This window comes from Cajanus cajan, chromosome 6 (genome assembly GCF_000230855.2).
Source record: "Cajanus cajan strain Asha chromosome 6, NIPB_CcT2T_4, whole genome shotgun sequence".
Taxonomy (NCBI): Eukaryota; Viridiplantae; Streptophyta; class Magnoliopsida; order Fabales; family Fabaceae; genus Cajanus; species Cajanus cajan.
In genome coordinates this window covers 51355800-51380653 of record NC_138522.1, presented here as the reverse complement: position 1 = coordinate 51380653, position 24854 = coordinate 51355800, and the positions used below count along the sequence as shown (strand labels likewise).

General features: G+C 36.0%; 2 protein-coding genes and 1 pseudogene across 6 annotated transcripts; 1 reads left to right on the top strand and 2 right to left on the bottom strand.

The window, feature by feature from the left end:
• Positions 1–8036: 8036 nt before the first annotated feature.
• LOC109792200 (UPF0481 protein At3g47200-like) lies at positions 8037–9750 on the bottom strand (annotated as a pseudogene).
• A 2500-nt stretch (positions 9751–12250) lies between these two features.
• Positions 12251–14904, bottom strand: LOC145959132 (putative DNA primase large subunit). 3 transcript variants are annotated; one of them, XM_083077557.1, is made up of 5 exons: positions 14446–14904; positions 13699–13760; positions 13512–13615; positions 13078–13159; positions 12251–12996 (listed from the first exon to the last, which is right to left on the bottom strand). In XM_083077557.1, the coding sequence occupies exons 2-5, from the start codon at positions 13708–13710 to the stop codon at positions 12913–12915; spliced, it is 282 nt and encodes a 93-aa protein (XP_082933683.1). In that variant the 5' UTR covers positions 13711–13760; positions 14446–14904; the 3' UTR covers positions 12251–12912. The 3 variants fall into 3 exon arrangements, with proteins under 3 accessions (XP_082933683.1, XP_082933684.1, XP_082933682.1); XM_083077558.1 differs by lacking the exon at positions 14446–14904 and adding an exon at positions 13859–14387; XM_083077556.1 differs by lacking the exon at positions 14446–14904 and having other exon boundaries at positions 13699–13833.
• On the top strand, positions 12278–24183 carry LOC109792194 (UPF0481 protein At3g47200). 3 transcript variants are annotated; one of them, XM_083077554.1, is made up of 2 exons: positions 12278–12352; positions 21375–22628. In XM_083077554.1, exon 2 carries the CDS (start codon positions 21376–21378, stop codon positions 22624–22626), a length of 1251 nt encoding a protein of 416 aa, XP_082933680.1. In that variant the 5' UTR covers positions 12278–12352; position 21375; the 3' UTR covers positions 22627–22628. The 3 variants fall into 3 exon arrangements, with proteins under 3 accessions (XP_082933680.1, XP_082933679.1, XP_082933681.1); XM_083077553.1 differs by lacking the exon at positions 12278–12352 and adding an exon at positions 21192–21278; XM_083077555.1 differs by lacking the exon at positions 12278–12352 and adding an exon at positions 23376–24183 and having other exon boundaries at positions 21216–22652.
• Positions 24184–24854: the final 671 nt, after the last annotated feature.

Genomic DNA, 24854 nt, shown 5'->3' with positions numbered 1-24854 from the left:
GATCAAATCGGCCGCAACATCGAGATTTATGTGGACGATATGGTGGTGAAATCTAACTCCATGGAAGATCACGCGGCCGACCTCGCCGAAGCATTCGGAGCATTGCGTAAACATAACATGCGACTCAACCCCGAGAAGTGCACTTTCGGGGTTAAGGGAGGTAAATTTCTTGGCTTTATGCTATCATCGAGAGGCATAGAAGCTAACCGAGACAAATGCCAAGCTGTAATAGATATGCGGAGCCCGAGCAGCCTGAAGGAATTGCAGCGCCTCTCTAGAAGACTGGTTGCCCTGTCCCGATTCCTCCCTCGGCTAGGCGACAAAATCAGTCCGATGACGAAGCTCTTGAAAAAGGCGTCGACTTTCGCCTGGAACGAATCATGCGAAGAGGCCTTCGCAGCATTGAAAACAGCTTTGGCGACCCCTCCGACCCTGACGAGACCGGACCGTTCGAATTCGCTGTTGGTATACTTAGCCGTATCAGACGAGGCAATCAGCTCGGTTCTGGTACAAGAAAAGGGAGGCTCTCAGGTTCCCGTCTATTTTGTTAGCCGACTTCTTCAGGATTCCGAGACCCGATACCAACTGATTGAAAAATTTGCTCTCGGATTGGTACATACCTCCCGACGTTTGAGACACTACTTTCAGAGCCACCGAATGGTCGTGCACATCGATTGCCCGATTTCCAAGGTCCTAGGCAAACCCGAACTCGCCGGGAGAATGATGGCATGGACTGTCGAACTCTCGCAATTTGACATTGCGTACAGGCTGAGAGGGCCGATCAAAGCGCAATGCCTGGCCGACTTCGTGAACGAATTACACCCCCATGGCCGCTTCGAAGAACAATGGTGGACCCTCCACGTGGATGACTCCTCAAACAGCCAGGGGAGCGGAGCAGGTGTAATCTTAGAGGGGCCGAAGGGCATTACATTGGAGCAATCCCTGCGCTTTCGATTCAAAGCCTCCAACAATCAGGCTGAGTACGAAGCCCTGATAGCCGGGCTCAGATTAGCCGAAGACATGGGCGCGACGAGAATCAAATGTTTGACCGATTCTAAGGCTGTGGCTGAACAAGTAGGTGGTAATTTCCAGGTCAAGGACCACGTGATGATGAAATACTACCACACTTATCAAGGGCTGAAGGCAAACTTCCAGGAGGTGTCGGTCGAGCACATCCCACGCGAGAACAACACTCGAGCCGACCGGTTGGCTAGGCTAGCCACAACCAAAAAACCAGGTCACTTGAGAACCATCATCCAACAGGAGATCGACCACCCCAGTGTTGACACGGAATTGATAGCAAATGTCGATGCCGACCACACCGCACCAAAAGATCCCCCAGACTGGCGAGCCGAAATCAAAGCTTTCATCATGGACGGGGTCACACCAGACGATCCGGCCGAGGCCAAACGTTTGCGAACTCAAGCCAGTAGATATACTATCATTGCCGGCCAACTGTACAAACGTGGTTTCTCTACCCCGTTGCTAAAATGCCTCAACCTCCATGAAGCCGATTATGTGACGAGAGAGGTGCACGAGGGAATCTGCGGCCTGCACTCAGGAGCGAGGACAACTGTCTCCAAGCTCTTACGGGCCGGATACTACTGGCCGACCATGAGCACCGACTGTGCAACGTTTGTGAAGAAGTGTCTACCGTGTCAGAAACATGGGAACCTAATCCACCAGCCGGCCGAGCAACTACATTGCATCCCCCCCGCATGGCCATTCGCTACCTGGGGAGCCGACATACTAGGACCATTTCCGATCGCCAAGGGGCAATGCAAGTTCCTCATTGTAGCTGTGGATTTGTTTACCAAGTGGATTGAGGCCGAACCCCTGGCATGCATCTCCGCCCTCCAGGTTCAAAAATTCCTATGGAAAAACATCATCACCCGCTTCGGTGTCCCTCACACACTAGTGACCGACAACGGCCTTCAATTCACCGATCGAAAACTCAACGAGTTCCTGGCTAGCCTAGGAGTACAACACAAATTTACCTCGGTAGAACACCCACAAACAAACGGGCAGGCTGAGTCGGCCAACAAGGTCATCCTGGCAGAATTAAAGAAACGGCTAGGGGAGGCCAAAGGAGCATGGGCCGAGCAACTACCCGAGGTGCTCTGGGCATACCGATGTACCCCCCAATCGACTACACGGGAGACCCCTTTTCGCATGGCTTATGGGTCCGATGCGATGATCCCAGTGGAAATCGGGGAACCGTCATTCTGCCGAACCCACTTTGATGAGGCAAACAATGAAGCCGAACTCCGAACAAACCTAGACGCGATAGAAGAGGTTCGAGATCGAGCGCTGGTTGTGGCCGAGGCCACCAAACAACGATACAAGAGAAGGTTCGACAGCAAGGTGAAGCCTCGAGCATTCCGAGAAGGAGATCTCGTTTGGAGAGCCACGGGCGAAGCGAGGAAAGATCCGAAGCAAGGGAAGCTCGCCCCAAACTGGGATGGGCCCTTCCGAGTCCGACACAACCTGAATAACGGAGCATTCAAGCTGGAGCACCTGTCCGGAAAGCCTATCCCTAGAACTTGGAACTCAACTCACCTAAAGATGTATTACAGTTGATGTACTAGTGCACTCTTTTCCTTGACCGACTCTTTTGTCCCTAAGGAGGGTTTTGGGTCGGCAAGGTTTTTAACGAGGTACTTAATTAATAAAAAACTTATTTCATTATCTTTCCTCATCCAATATTATGCATGTGTAGACCGCAATGATGCAGAATTCGATCTCGATCGACACGCACCAACGCCGAGCAACCCTCCTCGGCTAAGGATGCACCTAGGCCGAACGTTACTCACGTACCAACGCCGAGCAATCCTCGGCCGACCACTTCGACGTTCTACCGAGCCCGACAGGTTTCCCTGTCGAGTACCCTCCTCGGCTAAGGATGCACCTAGGCCGAACGTTACTCACGTACCAACGCCGAGCAACCCTCGGCCGACCACTTCGACGTTCTACCGAGCCCGACAGGTTTCCCTGCCGAGTACCCTCCTCGGCTAAGGATGCACCTAGGCCGAACGTTACTCACGAACCAATGCCGAGCAACCCTCGGCCGACCACTTCGACGTTCCACCGAGCCCGACCAAGCAACCCTCGGCCGACCACCTCGACGTTCTACCGAGCCCGACAGGTTTCCCTGCCGAGTACCCCCTCGGTTAAGAACGCATCTAGGCCGAGTAGCATACACCACCAGCATTTAAACCCAGCATAACGCCCCGACTCCCAATGGGTCGGGCCCAACACGCTTTGGCCAAGCTACCTCCTACTCGCGTAAGTAGAACAAGAACCCGCTACGCACCAACATGGCGGCGTCATCACTTATAGCCGATCTAACCGACCTCTCACAAAAGAAAACCCTCGGTTAACCCGAGGCCGATTCATTTTAACAGCATTCAAATGAAGTCTCATTATTAATAATGGCCGATTAAGCCGACCTCTCGAAAAGGTTTCATTTCCACCGAGTTGAGAAAGGGAAAACCCTCGGTTAAGCCGAGGCCGATTCATTTTAACTTAGCATTCAAATGAAGTCTCATTATTAATAATGGCAGATTGAGCCGATCGCTCGCAAAGTTTTCGTTTCTATCGCGTTGTGAAAAAACCCTCGGTTGAGGCGCGTTCGGTTCATCTTAACTTGAAATAAAAATTGTCTATTTAATCAGTGCCGATCAAAATGGCTACTTACAAAAAATTAAATCAGCCTACACCCCCGACACCTAAGGCTGAGCTAACAAAAGGCGCTACCGGCCAAATTACAAGTAATCCCTAACCCTAGCAGGCCATACAAGCCGATCCTATTCAACCGCCGGCTCCACCGGGTTCCCGTCTCCGACAACATCAATTATTTGGTCATCCTCCCCAGTTGATTGCACCGGGGCCCGACTAGACACATTTTGGCGCGGGGCCTCGGCATCTGGCTCGGCCCCTTGGGGGAACTCGGCGTAGCTCATAAACTTGCCACCCAAGAAGTCCCGACTAACATCAAACTGAAAGTCAGCCGGGACGTCGCAAAAGTGGTAAGCCTGCCGAACAGCATGATTGAAGCCGGCGTCACGTTGGGAGAGAATTTGCTCGGTGGCCTCGGCCTCGAACTGCACAGCCGACTCCTTAAGCCGGGTGATCTCGTTTGCAGCAGCGGCGGCGTCGGCCTTCATCTTTTGCACGGTCAGTTTCAGGTCATCGGCCTCTCTACGATACGCATCGGCGGCCTTCTTCAATTCCTCAGCCGATTCAGTGGCCTTGGCATTAGCACTCAAGGCATCTTTCACCGTCGCCTCAGCATCTTTCAAACGGCTTTGGAGCCTCTCGGCCGAGACCGCCGACCTCATCATCACATGCTTGGCCACGAGGGAAGTCCGAGCATCAAGCTCACAGAATAGCTTGTACTCGGCCTCCGTTGACATCCCCTCCAAGTATTGAAGTCCTCCCCCGGTAGTAACGTCGAGACTGACCAAGTTCTCGACCTGCACGTCCGAAGCCAGGAAGTTGGACCCCGCAACAACAGCAGGAATGGCGAAGGCCCCACACCCTGCTTGATCCAGTGATAGCTGCTTCGGCCGCTTGGAGGAAGAGCTCGGTCGTTCCAACTCAAGGTTTTGTTCGGCAGCCCGAACCCTAGACGACCCCCCTTTCTTTTTGGGATCGGACATCGGAATCAGGACGTGAGGAGGCTTGTCTCGTTGTGCCTTGAGGGCCGATCTCGTCGGCGGCACCTTTCCGCTCTCCTTTGCTTCCTTCGCCCTCTTGGCGAGCATCGCGACCACGTCAAGTTTGCCTCCGGCCATCAATCCTACAACAAAGCAAATTTTAACATCAATTAAAAACGGTGCTACATTACCGAAGCCTAAGGTACATACCTAGCAAGACCATCTCGAAATGAGACGTCTCGAAAATATCCAGGAGGCTTCGGACGGATAGTTCCTTCGGCAATTGGTCGAGGAGTTCTACAATCTCTATGTCCTCGGCAGGGAGTTTTGATTTTGGTATAGCCTCGTAACGAGTCGGACGCCTCGTCCAGTAGAAGGGGAATAGGGGAGTGTTTTCGCGATCATAGAAACAATCTCTCATGTCCGACCCCCAACGAACCTTAAAAAACCCACTCTTAAACCCTTTGTAGGACGAGGTAAAGGCTTGAAGAAACCCACGCTTCGGCACCCGAGACAACGATACCCACTTCACCGGTTTACTCGGCCGACACGTATAAAAATATAGAAACGCCAACGGCCGAGGCGTGAGTCCTAAGCATAGACAGAGGTTTCGGAATGCCTGCATTGCCGCCCAGGCATTCGGATGTAATTGGGTCGGCACAACATTTAGCACTCGGAGCACACCCATCTGGAAATCATCAAACGGCAATTGGACCCCGAGATCTTCGAACCAGCACATGTAGGCGTAGAAGTAGTCGGCCTCGTCGTCACTTGGTTCCAGAAAGACGAAATCAGTGTTCGGCCCATCGTCCTCGCACGCCTCGGCAAGCAAAGGAAATTCGCCGTCTCCGCTGCCAAAACACTTCTCCAAGGAAACAAAGGTGTCTAGCATGGCTTGGTCAGACCACTTGGAGAAATATATGCCGACCTCTCCGTCTACCCATTCATACCCCGGCATCTCCAGAGAGCCATATTCAATCCTCGCTCTCGGCTTAGGTCTCGAAGTGACCTTACGTTTACCTCGACCACCACCGATCACTTCCATTACACCCCCCTGAATCTCCACGTTGGCAGGCCCTACCCCGACCGAACTCACCCCCCTCTTGTCAACTTCGACAGCTCGCGCCAGAGCCACACCCAGATTCGGCGGTGGCGAGATCTCAACCACCTCATCCCCACTATCTTCTGGCTCGGGGCGGTCGGAAGGAAACACTACCTCGCACTGCAGAGGCGGCAACCTAGATATTTCACTTGACCCCGACCCCTCTCTACTTGAATTAGTGTCCGAACTCTCCGAGGACGTCCAACTCCTTGCCGAGGAATATCCCCTATCCATTTATTGCTAAAAAATAACAAATACAAAATTTACCTTACTCAGTTAGCTCGGTCGAATCTGATTACGAGAGAGCTCAGAGAATTTACAGCAAGTAAATTCTCACCCCCCCTATTTATAGGTGAGGTAAACGGGGAAGGTGAAAAGCCTCAGCAAGACCGGGACCGTTCGATCTAGAACATCCAACGGTCCAGATTAAATAACCGTTGGGCCTGTAACCGCCAAGGCCAACGTGGCAAGTCACACTCTTTTCAACCTCGGCACGACCTTCAACACACAATGAGGTCTCGGCACAACAATTAATTCCAACATTTGAGGCCCACTCATCTCGGCGGTCTCGGTATCGGCTCCCAACATCTAAAAAGGCCACGACACGACCTCAAATTTGGGCATTTTCAGGCCACTTCTATTAGAAATCTCGGCATGATTTCCAGGCCACCTTGTCAACTCTAGGAACCCTCCATCGGAGTCCACGCGTCGATTTCACAACGCGTAATCCAAGGAGGGTTCGGCTCATCGACGCCGAGAGCTCGGTGCAACGTTACTTCAGGAGATTAAACCCCCCCCCCCCCCCGAATTCAGGCCTCGCGAGAAATAAGGCCGGGACCGAACACCAGGCGTTCAATGGCTAAGTTTTCTTTATCGTCTTCATCTTTTCTATCCTTGACGCTGAGGGGGTTGTATACCGTATGGTGCCGACTAGGCCGAGCAATCCGAACGCTTTGCGTACCCAAACCTGCCGAGTACCCGACACCACCGACCCCACACGAATGTACGGAACTTATCGGTACGGTCGGCCAAGGTCAACGTCATTACCGGCTTAATTACGGATAAATTAATTAGCATAAACTTCGGATCAGTCCCCTAATTTCCCGGGGCCCAACCCATAATCACGGCCCAACACGAACACCTATAAATAGAACTCCTGAGAGGTACGTAACTACTTTTGACCTACCGCATTTATTACGCCGAGTACTTACTTGAGCGTTGGAGTGTCTTTGCAGGCACCCCCCCCCCCCTCTCGCTTCGGACCGCCCGGATTGAACGAAAAGACCGAGAACTAGGACCAGACCTACTACAACAAGGATAATTAGAGTTTGTATCCTAACACAGGAACACAAAGTAACTAAAAAAGATTGACTAACTCTTGTTTCTTTAGTGAAATATTCTCTCGCGTTCAAATCACATTTCTTTCTTCTTACAATCCAAGACATAGCTTGTTATCAACAAAATTAAAAACTGACAAAAGGAATAAAGCCAAAATAATTAATTTACTCCAAAATCACAATAGTAAAATCACATCCACAGTGCGTTGCGAGAATACTTCAGCTTTGAAGTTAAATATAGCGAAAAACAACATTAAAGCTCCAGACTACAGAAAAATAGGCATTAGCTAGGTGTCTAGTTGCATCTCTCATTTCTCTTTAACATATTTAAACAACATTCAGCGCATATTTTTTATTTTAAAATATAAACATATACAATATCGTCTAAAAAAGTAAATGTAAATAAAAGACTAATTAATATAAGAATCTGAAACAAATATTTATAAATAACATAAATTAACATTTATAAACAAATATAGCTCAAGACTCCTTGTTTGATAAAATCTAAATTATTAACATAAATACAGTTCAAGACCACTTAAACTTAATTGTCAAATCCCTTAAATAAAGCAAATGATCAATATAAATTAAATTGTTTATTAAGTTATGATCATTATTCAAAAAATCTTCATGTCTTTTTTTTTTCCTCAACACAAATGTCAACCTACAAATAATATTAAATAAAAATAAATATTAGAAATTGTTTAGTATTTGTACTAAAATTAAATGTTTTGTTCAATTCATGGATTGATATATTTGTTGAGGATAAATTGGTCATTAAAATTAATCAACGTCAAATTTTTTTACTTCGGGTCGAATTTGACTCAACCAAAAAAAATTATAAACTAATTTAATTAGTTTTGTTGAGATTCTCACATCTATCCATTTGAATAAAAACAGTCAACTCTAAACACTCTTAAATAAATCAACTATAATATCTTATTTTTATAACATCACAAGTGACTTTGACTCAAATACTTTCATCCTATTTAACTCATTGTGAAATTGTTTTAAACACTCATTAAGTAAAAAATATGTAAAACAATTATACTCAGTTTTATCCTATTTAACTTAACATGACTCAGACACACTCAAATTAGTTTAATATGATTATTTCAAAATTTACGATATTTATTGTTTAAGTAATTAAAATTATTAAAAAATATATATTTTATATCCTTCAATGTCAAAATAAAAAAGTATGTACGTATTAATTTAAATACCATGCACCAAATTAAAAAAGCACACGCCTAATATTGTGATAGAGTAATTTAGTAAAAGACAAAATGTTATAATAGCTGAAAATAAGAAAAGTATTGAAATATTTAGAGAGAAAATATTTAGACATTCTATTAGTGCATTACTTGTAAGATAGAAAAAACTGTTTGAACCAAAGCGAAAACTACTGAATCAGCTTTTTTTTTTTTACCAACAATTAAGAATTGTTTTCCCCCACTTGCTAAGGAGAACAATTCCAGCAAATGAAACTGCAGCTTGCCAAGGAGTTTTACAATAATCATGCCTCAGAGTCGACTTCAAAATATTACAAGGGTTTCTATAAAATTCATTCAACTCTTTGAAGATTTGATTGTAATCAGAATTTCTACTTGATAAGCGTAAAATTTAGTTAATTAATATTTTATTTTGAATTAGTTTATCCACATCTTCCCTCGTGTTTATAAGGAAGTCCATAATCTCAGCATAGTCAATAATGTAGGATTCATATGGATAGTAACACTGTTCCAAAGCTACCACATTCCTAAACAAAAATTCAGTCCAATCTTCCATTACCAATTCCGGAATTTCAAGAACTTCTTTTCAAAATATCAAGCCTTGTAAGCACGTACTAGTACTGTCACTCTTTACCTTAATCTGCACTCCTGCTTTCGACAACTCAGTAAGACTAGGAAGTTGTGTCACTGATTCATTATTATGCCGTAGTGGTCGTGTTTGATGAGGATGTTGCAAGTGAAAAGTTCTTACTAGATCAGTAAAGTGCTCTATGCTAATATTATCAAAACTCAAGTTGGATCTATTGAAATATTCAAAATATTCAAACGAAAGCTCAAGAAACAAAATCAATCGCATTCATCATTCAGCATCGCCTCAAAATCAATCGCATCCATCATTCTAGTCAACCAAAAATCAACATAGTTAAAGTGAAATAGAGTTCAGAAACAAAAATGAGTATAATCTAGATGGAGAATTATGACAGAGATTACCGACCTTCTTTGGATTCAATTTCAAGATTTTAGCAAGAGTTTTTTTTCTTCTTCTTTACATACGCATATTTAATATATATCCACCAATAATATTTTAGGTACTAATACGAAAACACCTTCTAAATTTAGGATCAAAATGATAATTTCCTCTATTAATAAATAAGAATATTAATTAACAAGAATTAGATAATTTAGAATTATTTATTTTAAATTAAATTTATTTAATCACATTATTTTATTAACTTGATTTATAGATGCTAATAGCATGGATGATTGAATTTTTTTTATTACTACAAAGTGAGTGTTTTTTTTAATATAATTTATTTTTAAAGGAGTGTTAGTAACACACTTTTTTTAATATATTTTCTCTCATTAATTACAATCTATTAAAAATCATAAAATAGGAGATGGAGAGAGAGATTCATGAGACAGTGAGACTTACCAATCTTTGTGTTATCCGGGAAATAAACCCACCAATCCTAGCATTTCTCTCTATATATTTTATACTCAAACCAGAATTTAAACAACTTGCATGAGGAATAAGTCCCTAGCATTCGTTTTCATCCAGTTTGTTGCATGCATGATTGCATCTGAATGGCTAATTATCAGGATTTCAATAGAGAGATAAGAGGGATAGCTAGCGAGAGGTAGTGCAATTACGTACGCATGCATATTAGATTGTTGATATTTACGGTATGTTTGTAAAATGAGAAGCTGAGAAAAAAAGTAGGAAAGAGAGAAGAAATATGTAAAAGTTAAAAAATTATAATTAGTTGGTAAAAGAGAATTGAGAAGTATGTGGAGTTTTTTGTGAGACTTACGCAAAAAAAATAAAAAAAAATAAAATCCTATAAAATGAGGAGAAGTGTATGGGAAAGTTTTTTTTTAAGGGGTATAGGGAAGTTAGTTAAAAAAAAAATTTAAAAAAAATAAAGATAATTTATACCTATTATAAAAGGGATATCAAGGTAAGTAACCATTTTTTATTCCACTTTTTAGTAGATTATTATATCTTTTGAATGTAAAAAAAAAAAAAAAAATTCTTATATCCTCTCTCTAAATAATTACCTGCAACTATTTAATATCCTATTTATGTAACTGTTAGAGGTATGAAGTATCTTGATCCCGCTATTATTAAATAATACTCCTAATAATAATAAATATAATTTTTATTTACTATATTTAAAAATAAAGGGATGATTATATTATATATAATATATAAAATGAGGAGGGATTCGTTTAAGTTTATCAAGACTTACTCTGTTTCAATAATTCATACTCTACATTAAAATTCAAGAATCCAACTTTTGAATTTAAAATTCTTAAAATATATATCAAGTTTAGAAAATTTTAAAATATTTGAAAATCATTTGATACTTCATTTTATTAATTCAAATGGAAGGACAATCGTAAAATCATTTTATACGTTGATTTGAATTAATAAAATAAAATATCAAATGATCTTTAAATCTTTTAAAAATTTGCAAACTTGATCTATACATTAAGAATTTTCAATTTAATGGTTGAATCATTAAAATTTAATGTAGAACACGAGTTATTAAATAGAATAAATCTATATAAGCTTATTCTTGAAGTAAAGAATCCCTCTTTATATAATACAAGTAGGAAAATAGGCACTTTATGCCTCTATATATTTATTTTTAAAAATAATATAAATTTAGGGATAATAGTGTCTAATATAAAAATTAAAATAAAAAGGTGGTACTAGATTTTATCCCCTTTATAATAGGTGTAGATTTATTTTTGAAGAAATTTTGAAAGATGATTGTTAAATCTAAGAATAATGGTGTCCAATACAAAAATAGAAATAAAAAAGGTGGTTATCAAAATGTATTCTCTTTATACATACTAGTGGCATCAAGGCACTTCATGCCTTTATTAAAGATAAAATAAAAACAAGAATAAAATAATAAAAATATATTGATCTAACTGGTAGTATGATTAATCCATTAATTTCAAGTTCTTAAATTTGATTAAAAAATAATTTTTCTAATTTTTTTAAAATAAAAGAGTATAATGATAAAATAAAAAAAAGTGAAAACCAAGGTAATTACTAAAAATGATATTCTCTTTATATATTAGTATATATAAAATATATATAAAAATATAAATAAATAAATATAATAATATAAAAAAAAACAACTTTCATTTATATTTTAAAAGAAATTTATTTATGAATATTATATTTATTCATTAAAATAATATAATTATAATAATAAATATAAAAAAAAATATTTATTATTTTAAATAAAATTATTTATAAAAATATATTTGTTTATTTAAACAACAATAATAAACTATTTATTTATTTTAAACAAAATTATTTATTAAAATAATCAATTTTCAGTCAATTTCTCTTTTGTTTTCTTCTTATCAAGCAATCTTTATTTCTAGTCTATTTCTGTATATTTCCTTACATTTTTCTTCTCTTTCTTTTCTCTTCATTTTTTTTTCTGAGAACTTTCGCTAAAAACTTGAAATTGAATCGAAAGAAAGTCGGGAGGTTATAATATTCCGCTAGCTCATCCTTTTTTTATATTAAATAAATAAATATATAGATTATATTAAAATTTTAAATTTAAAGTTTTTTCATGATTTTTTTAAGATTTTAATATTATCATATAAAAAAATTAAAAAAAATGTTTGTTATTATTAGTTTATTTTATAAATATAATTTCACTTATACTAATAAAAAATTAATATATAAATGAAATTTAGACTAGATCATTTATATATTTTACATATTTTAAGTAAATTTGTCTATTTAAATTTTTTTTTATAAAACAAAAATTTTTCTCTTTATTTTTTTTTTTTTGGTATGCTGACTCATTCACGTATCCTTCGATGGGACCGATCAAGCTATCCAGTCCACTTTTAATTGATAAAGTCTTGGTCAATCGTAGTACAAGATATGGCACATGTTGGTGGATATTAAAGGTGGTATGCGTACGTAAAAAAAAATATGAAAGAACTCTCTGGCTAAGATCTTGAAATCGAATCCAAAGAAAGTTGGTAATCTCTGTCATAATTCCCCATCTAGATTATACTCATTTTTGTTTCTGAACTCTATTTCACTTTAACTATGTTGATTTTTGGTTGACTAGAATGATGGATGCGATTGATTTTGAGGCGATGCTGAATGGGGCAGAGGCACCTGTAACCCAAGATCTCTATTTTTTAATAAATTAACCCATGCAACTGACAGCTTAGTAGTGGATTTAGATACTAAACAAATACTAAAAAAAGCAGAAGGAAAGATGTGATTTAGCTCTTAGGTAGCAACAACTAGTTATATACCTATTCATTCAAAAAGATAATCTAGCAAGGTGCATGCAAATCATTTCTGCTGATCGATACCAATATGGTAATTGGTCATTGAAAAAAGAAAGCAATGTGCTCCTACCAGTGGGTGAAGGCTGACCCATAGAACGTGCAACTTGTCCCAATTTCTCTTTTATGCTCAGGAAAACAGAATTGTCATTTCTTTAGGTACTAAGGTATCAGAACTAAATTACTTTTGCAAAAATCACCTTCTAAGAAACATTTAGATACAATAGTCAAAAGCAAATCAATTATAACAAATGACATGTGACTACCTCAAATTCCACATTGCTAACAGCCCTGTAAGGAAGGTCAAATTCATCCATGACTGCCCTCTGTGCACTCATAAGAAAAGTTTATGATGAGTAAGAACCTAAATTGAAATACAAAAACAATATAGTATGGGCAGATTTTACCTGAGCTTCAGCTTTCAGAAGACGAAAACGGTATCGAAAGAGTGCGGATTCCATAGAAAGAAACCATTTCCTCAGGTCCTCCCTGGGAAAACAGGCATTATGAATTTTAGTATATTTAGTATAGATGGAATAATTTAGAAACATAATTAGGTTTTCTTATGACTTCACTAATCCGAATTTTTTCCTTGCTTTGGTCCAGGCCAAGCATCATTCAGGATTAATGCATAAGTACAAAATCTGATCAATGCATGTAATTGGTGTCACCGGTCTTAAACTCTCAATATCATCATTACCAAATTATTCAATTTTAGTAATCTTCCATTTATTTTGATCAGGCTTTATTTGTCAAACAACTGAGGACTCTTTTCAATAGCAAGGAACAACAGTAAAATAGTAAGGCATAAGAGAGAGAGAGAAAGAGGGAGAGCTCTTACGTTCTACAATACACCAAACGAATAACAAAATGAGATATAATATCCTTGTTTGGAACCTCAGATGCGTGTTGGTGTCTCATATTCACTTTCCACAGGTCCTTTACCTGTACAAAAAAGGTTCACATAGAAACAACCCATCAGACAGTGAAAAACTAACAAATCAACATCATCAGATCCAGCATTTTACCAAATTTTCCATTTCGTCAGGTTTCTTTCCCCGCGACAAACCATCAGAAATCCCCTTGAGAACTGCAACAAAATATTAATATCCATAAAAAACGAACTACAAAACTTGAAAAATGCGAAGAAACGCATGCAAACACACAATTTCGCGACTAATTTAATACACTATAAAAACACAAATCACTTGCAGATTTCAGGCTTCACTTCAATAATACATTCGTTTCTTAAATCTAACATATATATAGGGAGCAGCAGACACAGTTAAAAGCATAGAAGATTATCCAAAACCCTAAGCACGAAGATAGAGGAGATATGAAGCAGATCTCTTGAAACCCTAAGCACGAAGACAGAGGGGATATGAAGCAGATCTCTTGAATTGGAAGAAGCCGAAGATGTTAGAATAGTGGATTAAGCCTAACTCAACCTTACAAAACCGGCTTGTAAGGTGAGGGTTGCTTTCCACATCTCTAGTCGATGTGGGACTTGGGTTTTTCCCAATACACCCCCTCACGTCCATCACTATTGGACTTGGTACGTGGATAAAAAGGGTCACCCACCATTTATCCACGTACCAAGCCTAATAGTGATACCCAAGTCCCACATCGACTAGAGATTAGACAGTTGAATAGTATATAAGTGGAAAACAACCCTCACCTTACAAGCCGGTTTTGTAGAGTTGAGTTAGGCTTAATCCACTATTCTAACATGGTATCAAAGCCATTTAGATCCACTTTAAAAATGGGCCACCCACCATTGATGCATGCCTCATAGGCATGAGGGGGTGTATTGGGAAAAACCCAAATCCCGCCAATCCTAGATCATTAAAAAGGGTAAGAAGTTACTGCTGAGAACGATAAATTTCCATAGTTTTCTTTCTTCTCTCAGCGACAGTCACAAGCGGCGAGGGTGTCGAGTGAGCGTTGGAATTGCTTCACGGTTCCGAATCCACGCCAAATAATTTGACCCTAGACCAAAATTGGCGGGAAAATGTTTTTTCTAGTCTAATTTGCTATTTTTTAAATTAAAATATATATACAAATTATATTGAAATTTGTTAAAGAATACCTTTTATTACTTTTAACTCTTAATTACTGAATATTTTACATTCCAACAACTTTCTTTTTAGGTGTTATTTTTTTTTACAGAAGTATTTTTATAGATTTTTATAATTTCTTAACTAATTTAATTTTTTATTTATAATTAAATTTTAATATTTTAAAATAAATTAATAACTAAAAATAATCTTATATTGTAATATAAAATATTTATCTTAAATTCAAAATATAATTTATAAGATTAAAAATATTTATTTATACAAATTTAAATATAATATTTATTGGTATATATTTGTTATAGGTAATAGTTACATATAATAAATATTTAGACTAAAATACTAGTAATATAAGTAAAAGAATATAAAGAAATTAACCATTAATCAAATTTTCTCCAACATATTTTCACTCTTACAAAAATCTAAATCATTAATCAAATTTTCTCTTTTTTTCAATACTATGTTGCAATTATTACTTGAGGGTTCAAGGTTTACCGGATGGTGCTAGATGAGAGATGCAATTGCTTCTTAAAGAAGTAGTCGACACTTCCTCCGAAAGCATAAAAAATTAACGATTGTTAACTAATACACTTTAAAATAATTATTTATATTTAGCTTGTTAATTGATACACTCGTCCAAAGATATTTCGAAGTCTTAGTTTTAGAGATGTATCATTTTTCATAAATATTTAGCGAGAGAGAATTTGAATCTCAAAAGATTATTTAAATTATAAGTTGAATGAAGTATATTAGAATTTGAAACTTTAGCAGTTAGAAGAAACTGTGTTTGGGGAAACTGTGAACCTTATATTATTTTAATAATTGATTTATTGTTATAATTAATTATAATTAGAATATTAAAAAGTGATTTTGAGATATTTTTTGCATTTAGATATAATACAAAAATCAGCTTAATTTTATCTATTGTAGGAGAAAAAAATTGGTTGAAAAATAATAATAAATTTTAAATATTCAAATAAAAAACTTATTTTTCAGGGAAAAATTGTTTACAAATTTAAAGTGATATTCTAATCATCTTATTTTATTTTATTTTTTTGCAAACAATTTTTTTCTTTAAAGACAACTAAAATGATGGGTAAAAATACTTCTAACACATTCTCTAAATGAATAATTTATCTAATTATTTGATTATGAGACGATTGATTATAAATTTTTACTGATAAGAGAGTTGAGCTTCTGGTCTGCATTTCGTAAAGAAAATATTTTTTACTGTAGGACAATACCTTTATTTATCTACATCACAATTTCTAAAAATAATGCAACAAAAAATAAATAAATAAATAAAAGTCACTGTTTTATTCCTTCAATAATTTTATAAATACGAAAGAGAGAGAGACAACTTCACTAAAAAAAAGCAGGAGTTAGTTAGTCTGATACAAGTATGAAACATCTTGGAGGAGTCCTAGGAGATAATGAGGTTTGGAAGGCCCAGTTCTGCCCATTTGTGTGCATGGGACGTATCTTGCACGGCTTCGCTATCCCGACGAGACCCTAGCAGTACATCCTTCTAGTTAAGAGTGCACAATTGAGTCAGCATGTACTCCTAGACTACTCCAGGTGTGTTGCTTCGACAACATATCACGTGATATGTGATTATGAAACATGTGATTGGCGCCACATGCATGCATTTATGAGTCGAGTCCATGACATCATTGCATGATAGATGAATGTGCATGTGATACTAATTGTGTATGTGTATTGTTTATATGTGATTTGTGCTTGTGTCTTATATTATGTTTGTTGTAACGACCCGTCTGGTCAATACACACAACATAGCACACCCGAGTACTACACAGAAACGAACAAATATATACATATAGGATCTAGAATATATATATATATATATATATATATATATATATATATATATATACAAGGTCCAAATCTGTCTAGAACCAGAGTTTACAAAATACATCCAGCAAATGCTAACTAAGTAGCTAAATACAACTACAAAGAGAATCAACCGCCATCTGCCAGCTACTGACTCTCCTCAGCACACCAACCTAACCCTGCTCTGCTCCCATACATAGTATGATCTTCGCAGTCCAAACCACATGGAAACAACAAAGGGTAAGTTAGTGAAAAGAAATAATATACATATATAAATATATGAATAGTAAACAGCTACCCCTATCAGCACATCAAATCAACACATCAATCAACTTAACAAAATCAGCTTAAAATACAACATTCAGCAATAACAGCATACATCTCACATCATCAGCACAGGAAATCAACATACAGCACAGCTAAGTAGTATACAACACAGCTTACTACTCACAACTCAGCTCAACAGTTCATAGTACAGTAATATTATAATTCAGCATTCAAAAATCATCACTAATAGCCCAGCTTAGCACGGCAATACACATCTATTTCGGCTTAACATCATTATTCAGCATTATCATCTAGTATGTACAACATATTCATCAATTTCAACTTAGCACAGCCTAAAACAGCATTTATCAGCAAGTTTCAACATCCAATACAGCTAAACAACTTACAGCACATCAATATACATCAAATATAGCTTAACATCAATAATGTAGCATAAACATCTCACAGCACATCAAAATCATCACTCAGCTCAACAACATTCAACACAGCTCAGCTTTTCATCATACGGCATTAACAGCATTAATCAGCATAAACAACATTATCAACAACATGATCAACAACTTTACAATATACAACATACAACATATTCAACACATAATACAGCTCATCCATCTTATTTACAACTCATCTATCTTGTCAAATTACCACCCAAATAACACCAATCAACCTAAACACCTAAAACAAGTTTCAACTTAACCAAATCACTAAATGTGAAATGGCAACCTTCACAGAAAATAGCGCATCAGGAGTTATACTACTCCTACCATGCTCATCCTTATCTCACATGAAAGATAAGAAGATTTCCTACAACTCTTAAGAAGACACCAAGTCATAATTCCTTCATCTACCTTGTTAAAAATGATAAAAACCGCAACAGCTATAAACAAAGCTAGCAACTCGACCCCTCTTCACTAAAACAGCCATATCTAGAGTTCTAAAACTCCTTTTTGGGTTATTCCAGCACCATTGGAAATCTAACATCCAAGGATACAACTTTCACGAAGACTATAAAGTCAAATTCTGAAAATCAAATGCACGGCCGGCGCATCAAAATCGCGCCCGGCGCAATTCTCAACCAGAGACCTACAGAGGTCTATTGAGCCCGGCGTGGTTCTCCCCACGCCCGGCGTGATTTACCCAGGAATTTCCCATTTCAAATCACGCCCGGTGCGAAGAACTGCGCCCGGTGCAAATTCAAACAGGAACCCTTACCTACTTCGAAAATTTCATCAAAACCTGAGAAAAACACCAGGAAACCAACATGCAAACCATCCAAAAGTTTACACTTCCATCAAACATCAATAAAAGCACCTCATTTCCAACATGCAACCTCAAATCAATTAAAATCCCAAATTTTTCACCCAAACCTCGAAACCCCGGAAAAATCCATTTTTCATCAATCTCATCCATAATCATCCAACATCAAACCCCTCATGAGTTTCTGAACTCATTTCCACACAATCCAGCAAAAAAAGAACTAGCTTCCCTTACTTCGGTGTGAAGAATCCGAGCTCCAGGAAGAGAAAAACGAGAAGAAGATGAAAGACGGACGGAGATCAGCGGGAATAAGAACTTCAGCTAGCTTCCAATCACAAAAATCAGCACCTACACACCCAAGAATCCAGAGGAAGTGGAACCAAGGCAACCAGGAGAGAAAAAAGTGAATAACGAGAGTGAGAGTGAGCAAAGTGAAGGAAAGGAGAAAAGAGAGAAAAAAAAGGGGGGTTACGGGGGGTCTCACATTTGTTGTGTGTGTGTTGTCTAACTTTTATTTCTACACTTGAACCTGAGTGAGGTGTTTCTCACTCCCTTGTTGCTCTTTGTATGTTTTTAAATTGTGTTGCAGGTGATCATCAACATGAGGATGTTGGTGATGAGGCTTAGGCTTCAGTTGGATGTGCTCTGATAGGATATGTGACATCTGGGCATAGTTGGGCTTAGTTTAGGATTTCATTATTGTTATTTTGTTTTAGAAAAACTCATGTTTCATTTTCTTGTAAATTTTGCATTTGACCAAGATTTACGTTCATGAATGTGAATTCTCTACTCTTATATTAGTGGAATCATTATTTTGATTCAAAATATTTTATTACCTAGAGAATATGTTTTAATAATTATTGTACATGTATGTTGGAGTAGAGGGTGTCACATGTATCATAAACTCATATATTTTTTATAGTGAAGTAGTAACGCTATCAGATGAAATGCGGAGAGCAATTGGATAGAACACTGAGTATTTTTATATTGATTTGTCTCAATCACTGAGACTACATCAAGTTCTCAATCCAACCAAATGAGTTTCATTGTCTTTAAACAAAGATACAAGTATTCCTTCAATAAGTCACTTTTGGCTCAACCCTAAGTATTCTTTGACTTTCCTCTTCAAGCAACTATCCAAGTATTTTTTTAACAACAAGTCTCTCCAGGCTTAACAACCAAATATTCTTTTACAGTCAACTCTCCCCAGGCTCAAAACAAGTATTCTTTTTCAGACAAATCTCTCCAAATTCAACCTTATAACAATGATTATGAAGGTTACACAAATATTGTATTCATCTCTCTTATATGTTATACAACCAATATTAGAGAAGTAAGTTTTTCACAAGAAAGAATAAATTTACAAAGAGTGTTTCTTTTTATACAAGTCTTCTCTATATATTACGCATCTCATCTTTCTTGAACTTTGAGTCTTCTTATATATAGCTTGGAGAACAAAACCATTGCAACACTTTGAATCTAACTCACAAGTTTGTTTTGTCTGTCTTCAACATATTTCCTTGTTATATATGGAAGGTAACCATTCGGTTCATTTAATGTGAATATTAAATGCATTTCACCGAATGATACCTCTTATGTGACCAATAAGACTACTTATCAATTTTTCATACCAAACGGAGCTTGCAGAAATAATGTCAAAACAGTGCAGTAACAACAGTGACTTTATTTGTTTTTCTTTGTGATTTTAGGATCTTTGTCCTTGGACTTGAAAAAAAGTATGATTTTTTTTTTATTTTTAACATATTTGTGAGTTTCAATATAATCTTATATTAAGGAATGAAGCATCCATGAAGTTATTATTGTTAGTCTCAATAAATAATAAGTATTTAATGTATATGAGACAGACGATATCTTTCGTCTGATTTACATTCTCTTATAGATATATGTGTTTTACACATTATCTAATAAATATTTTCAAATACGCTTTTGAAGACATTTTTCTTATAAAAATATTTTATTTATTAGCATTAAAATTCTAAACTTGAGGGATCCAAGATCGTATTTTAACTTAACAATAAGAATTAAAAATAATATACAAAAAAATTATTGTTTGTATATCTAATTTTATGAGTGATTAGTATTTATTTTATTAATAAAAATATTATTTTACATGTTTTTTTAATTTTTTTATTTTTAAATGTCATGTTACTGAATGTCACATCACTTAAATATGAGTGAACTTTAAAACATAACAATTAGTAGTTGTGGATAGAAAAATCAAAATTTTATATTTTTAAAATTATAAAAATTAAATGCTTTTATTTTAAAATAAAGTGACTAAAATTGCAGACCAATAAAAATAGAAAGAATAAAAATACAATTTAGTCAAAGATTAATTTTGGTATTAAGAATTACAAATATTTATGCTCAAATTTAATACATTTAAACTCCATTAAGATATTTTTTTAATTTACCTTATAAGTTCTCGAATTATAATAGGAGCACCTATTTATTATAATTTATGTTTTAAATTTTAAATAATTTATATTTATATCATTTTATGGATTTGAATGTAATTATAAAAACGTTATAGTTAGAGATGATAAAACGATTAAACTCAGCAGTCAAGCCACCACTCCCACCAAAACATTGGTCGGTCACAGGCCAGAGAGGGCTAGCCGCTAGCTCATCCTTTTTTTAATATTAAATAAATAAAAATATAAATTATATTAAAATTTTAAATTTAAAGTTTTTTAATGATTTTTTTAAGATTTTAATATTATCATAAAAAAATTTAAAAAAATGTTTGTTATTATTAGTTTATTTTATAAATATAATTTCACTTATACTAATAAAAAATTAATATATAAATGAAACTTAAACTAGATCATTTATATATTTTACATATTTTAAGTAAATTTGTCTATTTAAATTACTTTTTTACAAAACAAAAATTTTCTCTTTATTTATTTATTTTTGGTATGCTGGCTCATTCACTTACCCTTAGATGGGACCGATCAAGCTATCCAGTCCACTTTTAATTGACAAAGTCTTGGTCAATCATAGTACAAAATATGGCACATGTTGGTGGATATTAAAGGTGATATGCCTATGTAAAAAAAAATAAAAAATGAAAGAACTCTCTGGCTAAGATCTTGAAATCGAATCCAAAGAAAGTTGGAAATCTCTGTCATAATTCCCCATCTAGATTATACTCATTTTTGTTTCTGAACTCTATTTCACTTTAACTATGTTGATTTTTGGTTGACTAGAATGATGGATGCGATTGATTTTGAGGCGATGCTGAATGGGGCAGAGGCACCTGTAACTGCGGAGTGTTGCATCTACAGAGTGCCCTTTCCTATTCGCAAACACAAAGAAGATGCTTACACTCCAAATGTTGTTTCTATCGGCCCTTTTCACCACAATCGCCATCCTCGTCTCCTTAACATGGAAAGACACAAACTCAGTTATTGCGAGTCCTTTCTTCAACGAACCAACACAACTTGGGATTGCTGGATACGCTACATAGAAGGTTTGGAGTCCCATGTTCGCCGCTGTTATTCAGACACCCTTGAATTCAGTAAAGAGGAACTGGTGAAGATCATATTTGTGGATTCCAGTTTTATACTTGAGCTCTTTTGCATATACCATGCTAAAGTATGGTCAAGCGAGGACGTGTGTCTTTCAAAACCATGGTTGGACTCTATGATAAGATTAGATTTGTTGTTACTTGAGAACCAGCTTCCTTTTTCTATTCTTCAGGCTCTGTTTAATAAGTTCTTCATCGACAGGTCTAATATCCCTTCATTTCTTAAGCCTTCGTTTGAATATTTTGGATATTATAATAGATCCAGATTGAGTTTTCATAATATAAGCATAAAGCACTTTACCGATCTCGTAATAACTTTTTACCTGCAACATCCTCCTGAAACACGACCACTTAGGCATAGTAATGAATTCGTGACACAACTTCCTAGTCTTACTGAGTTGTCGAAAGCAGGAGTGCAGATTAAGGTAAAGAGTGACAGTACTAGTACGTGCTTACTAGGCTTGATATTTTCAAAAGGAGTTCTTGAAATTCCGAAATTGGTAGTACATGATTGGACTGAAATTTTGTTTAGGAATATGATAGCTTTGGAGCAATGTCACTATCCGGATGAAGCCTACATTACTGATTATGCTGACATTATGGACTTCCTTATAAACACGAGAGAAGATGTGGATAAACTGGTTCAAAAGAAAATATTAATTAACTGGCTAGAGGATGCTGATTCTGTGGCTAACATGTTTAATGGTCTTTGCAAAAATGTTACGCTATCAAGCAGAAATTCTAATTACAATCAAATCTTCAAAGAGTTGGATGAATTTTATAGAAACCCTTGTAATACTTTGAAGTCGACTCTGAAGCGTGATTATTGTAAAACTCCTTGGCAAGCTGCAGTTTCATTTGCTGGAATTGTTCTCCTTGTTTTGGCTTTGGTTCAAACAGTTTTTTCTATCTTGCAAGTAATGCACCAATAGAATGTCTCCCCGCCCAGAAAGACCTGGTAAAGTTATTTTATTATTATTTTCAATTTTTACTGCATTTTCTCTCTAAATATTTCAATACTTCTCTTATTTTCAGCTGCTATAACATTTTGCCTTTCACTAAATTACTCTATCACAATTTTAGGCGAGTGCTGTTTAATTTGGTGCATGGTGTTTAAATTAATACGAACATACTTTTTTATTTTAAGTATTTAACATTGAAGGATATAAAATATATATTTTTAAATAATTTTAATTACTTAAACAATAAATATTGTAAATTTTAAAATCATCATATTAAACTAATTGGAGTGTGTCTGACTCATGTTAAGTTAAATAGGATAAAACTGAGTATAATTGTTTTACATGCTTTTACTTAATGAGTGTTTAAAACAATTTCACAATGAGTTAAATTGGATGAAAGTGTTTGAGTCAAAGTCACTTGTGATATTATAAAAATAAGATATTATAGTTGATTTATTTAAGAGTGTTTAGAGTTTACTGTTTTTATTCATGGATAGATGTGAGAATCTCAACTAAACTAATTAAATTAGTTTAGATTTTTTTATATTGAGTCAAATTTGGCTCAAAATAATAATAAAAAATTGACGTCGATTAATTTTGATGGCCAGTTTATCCTTTACAAATATGTTAATCCATGAATTGAACAAAACATTTAATTTTATTTTAGTATAAATACTAAACAATTTCTAACATTTATTTTTATTTAATATTATTTGCAGCTTGACATTTGAGTTGAGAAAAAAAGAGATGAAGATTGTTTGAATAATGATCATAACTTAAACAATTAAATTTATGTTGTACTACTTTGAAGAATTACTTTAATTTAAAATGTTGTAATACTTTAATTATATAGTTAGAACAATTTAATTTATATTGGTCATTTGCTTTATTTAAGGGATTTCACAATTAAGTTTAAGTGGTCTTGAGCTGTATTTATGTTTAATAATTTAGATTTTACCAAACAAGGAGTCTTGAGCTATATTTGTTTATAAATGTTAAGTTATGTTATTTATAAATATTTGTTGCAGATTCTTATATTAATTAGCTTTAATGTTGTTTCACGCGTCGCACTTGTGGATGTGATTTTACTATTGTGATTTTGCAGTAAATTAATTATTTTGGCTTTATTTTTTGAGTTAATCACCTATATACTGTTAGTCTAAAAAATTTTATACTGGCAACCAATTAGATCTGTTATTAGTGAGGCACTATTAACAGATCTGATTGGTTGCCAGTGTAAAAAATTTTACACTGACAATGTATAGGTGATTAACTCTTATTCTTTTTGTCAGTTTTTAAGTTTTTAATTTTGTATTGTAAATATCAAACTACGTCTTGTTGTAAGAAGAAAGAAATGTGTTTAGAATGAAAGAGAGAGGGAACTTCACTAAAAAAAGCAGGAGTTAGTCAGTCTGATTTTTTTTTTATATGAAAATTAATCTTTTTTAATTACTTTGAATAAATGATAATAAAAAAAAATTACCAACAAACATTGACTGGATTACTTTCTTAGTTTTTTTTTTCTTTTCATGTCATTAAAAGATCCAGTTATTTCATGTCATCATAAATTTGGGAAATATTTTACTCAAAATTAGGTAATCTAAAATTCCGCTTTGGCTGTTGTTATTTTGTACATAAAAGTTTTTGAGGTACAATTTGTATTGGGAGAAATTTCAGAATTGAGTGTGTGAAACCCCATAGCCCACTCCCTCTCCTCCTTTCCTTTCTCACTTCTTCCCCTTTCATTCTCACTTTGTCTTGTTCACTCTCTTTGTCTCCATTGTTCATTTTCCTCTGTTCCTTGTTGTCTCAAGGAGCTGAATAGGTATTGGATTACTAGCTGAGCCGTGCGGAGCTTCTTTTCAAGCTTCTTCTTCTCCTTTCTCTTCCAAGAGCTCGGAATCGTCTCACCGAGGTAAGGGAAGCTAGGTTTTTGCTGGATTGTGTGGAAATGAGTTTAGAAACTCATGAGGGGTTTGATGTTGGATGGTTGTTGGCTGAGATTGAAGAAATTTCATTTTCGGAGTTTCGGGACTTTGGGTGAAAATTTGGGATTTTCATGTTTTGATGGTTGCATGTTTGTAAAGCTGTGGTTTTTGAGTTTTTTGATGTAAATGTAGTTTATTTGATAGATTGCATGTGTTTGAGTTGGCTAATTTTACAGGTTTTGGGTGAAATTTTCGAAGTAGTGAGGGTTA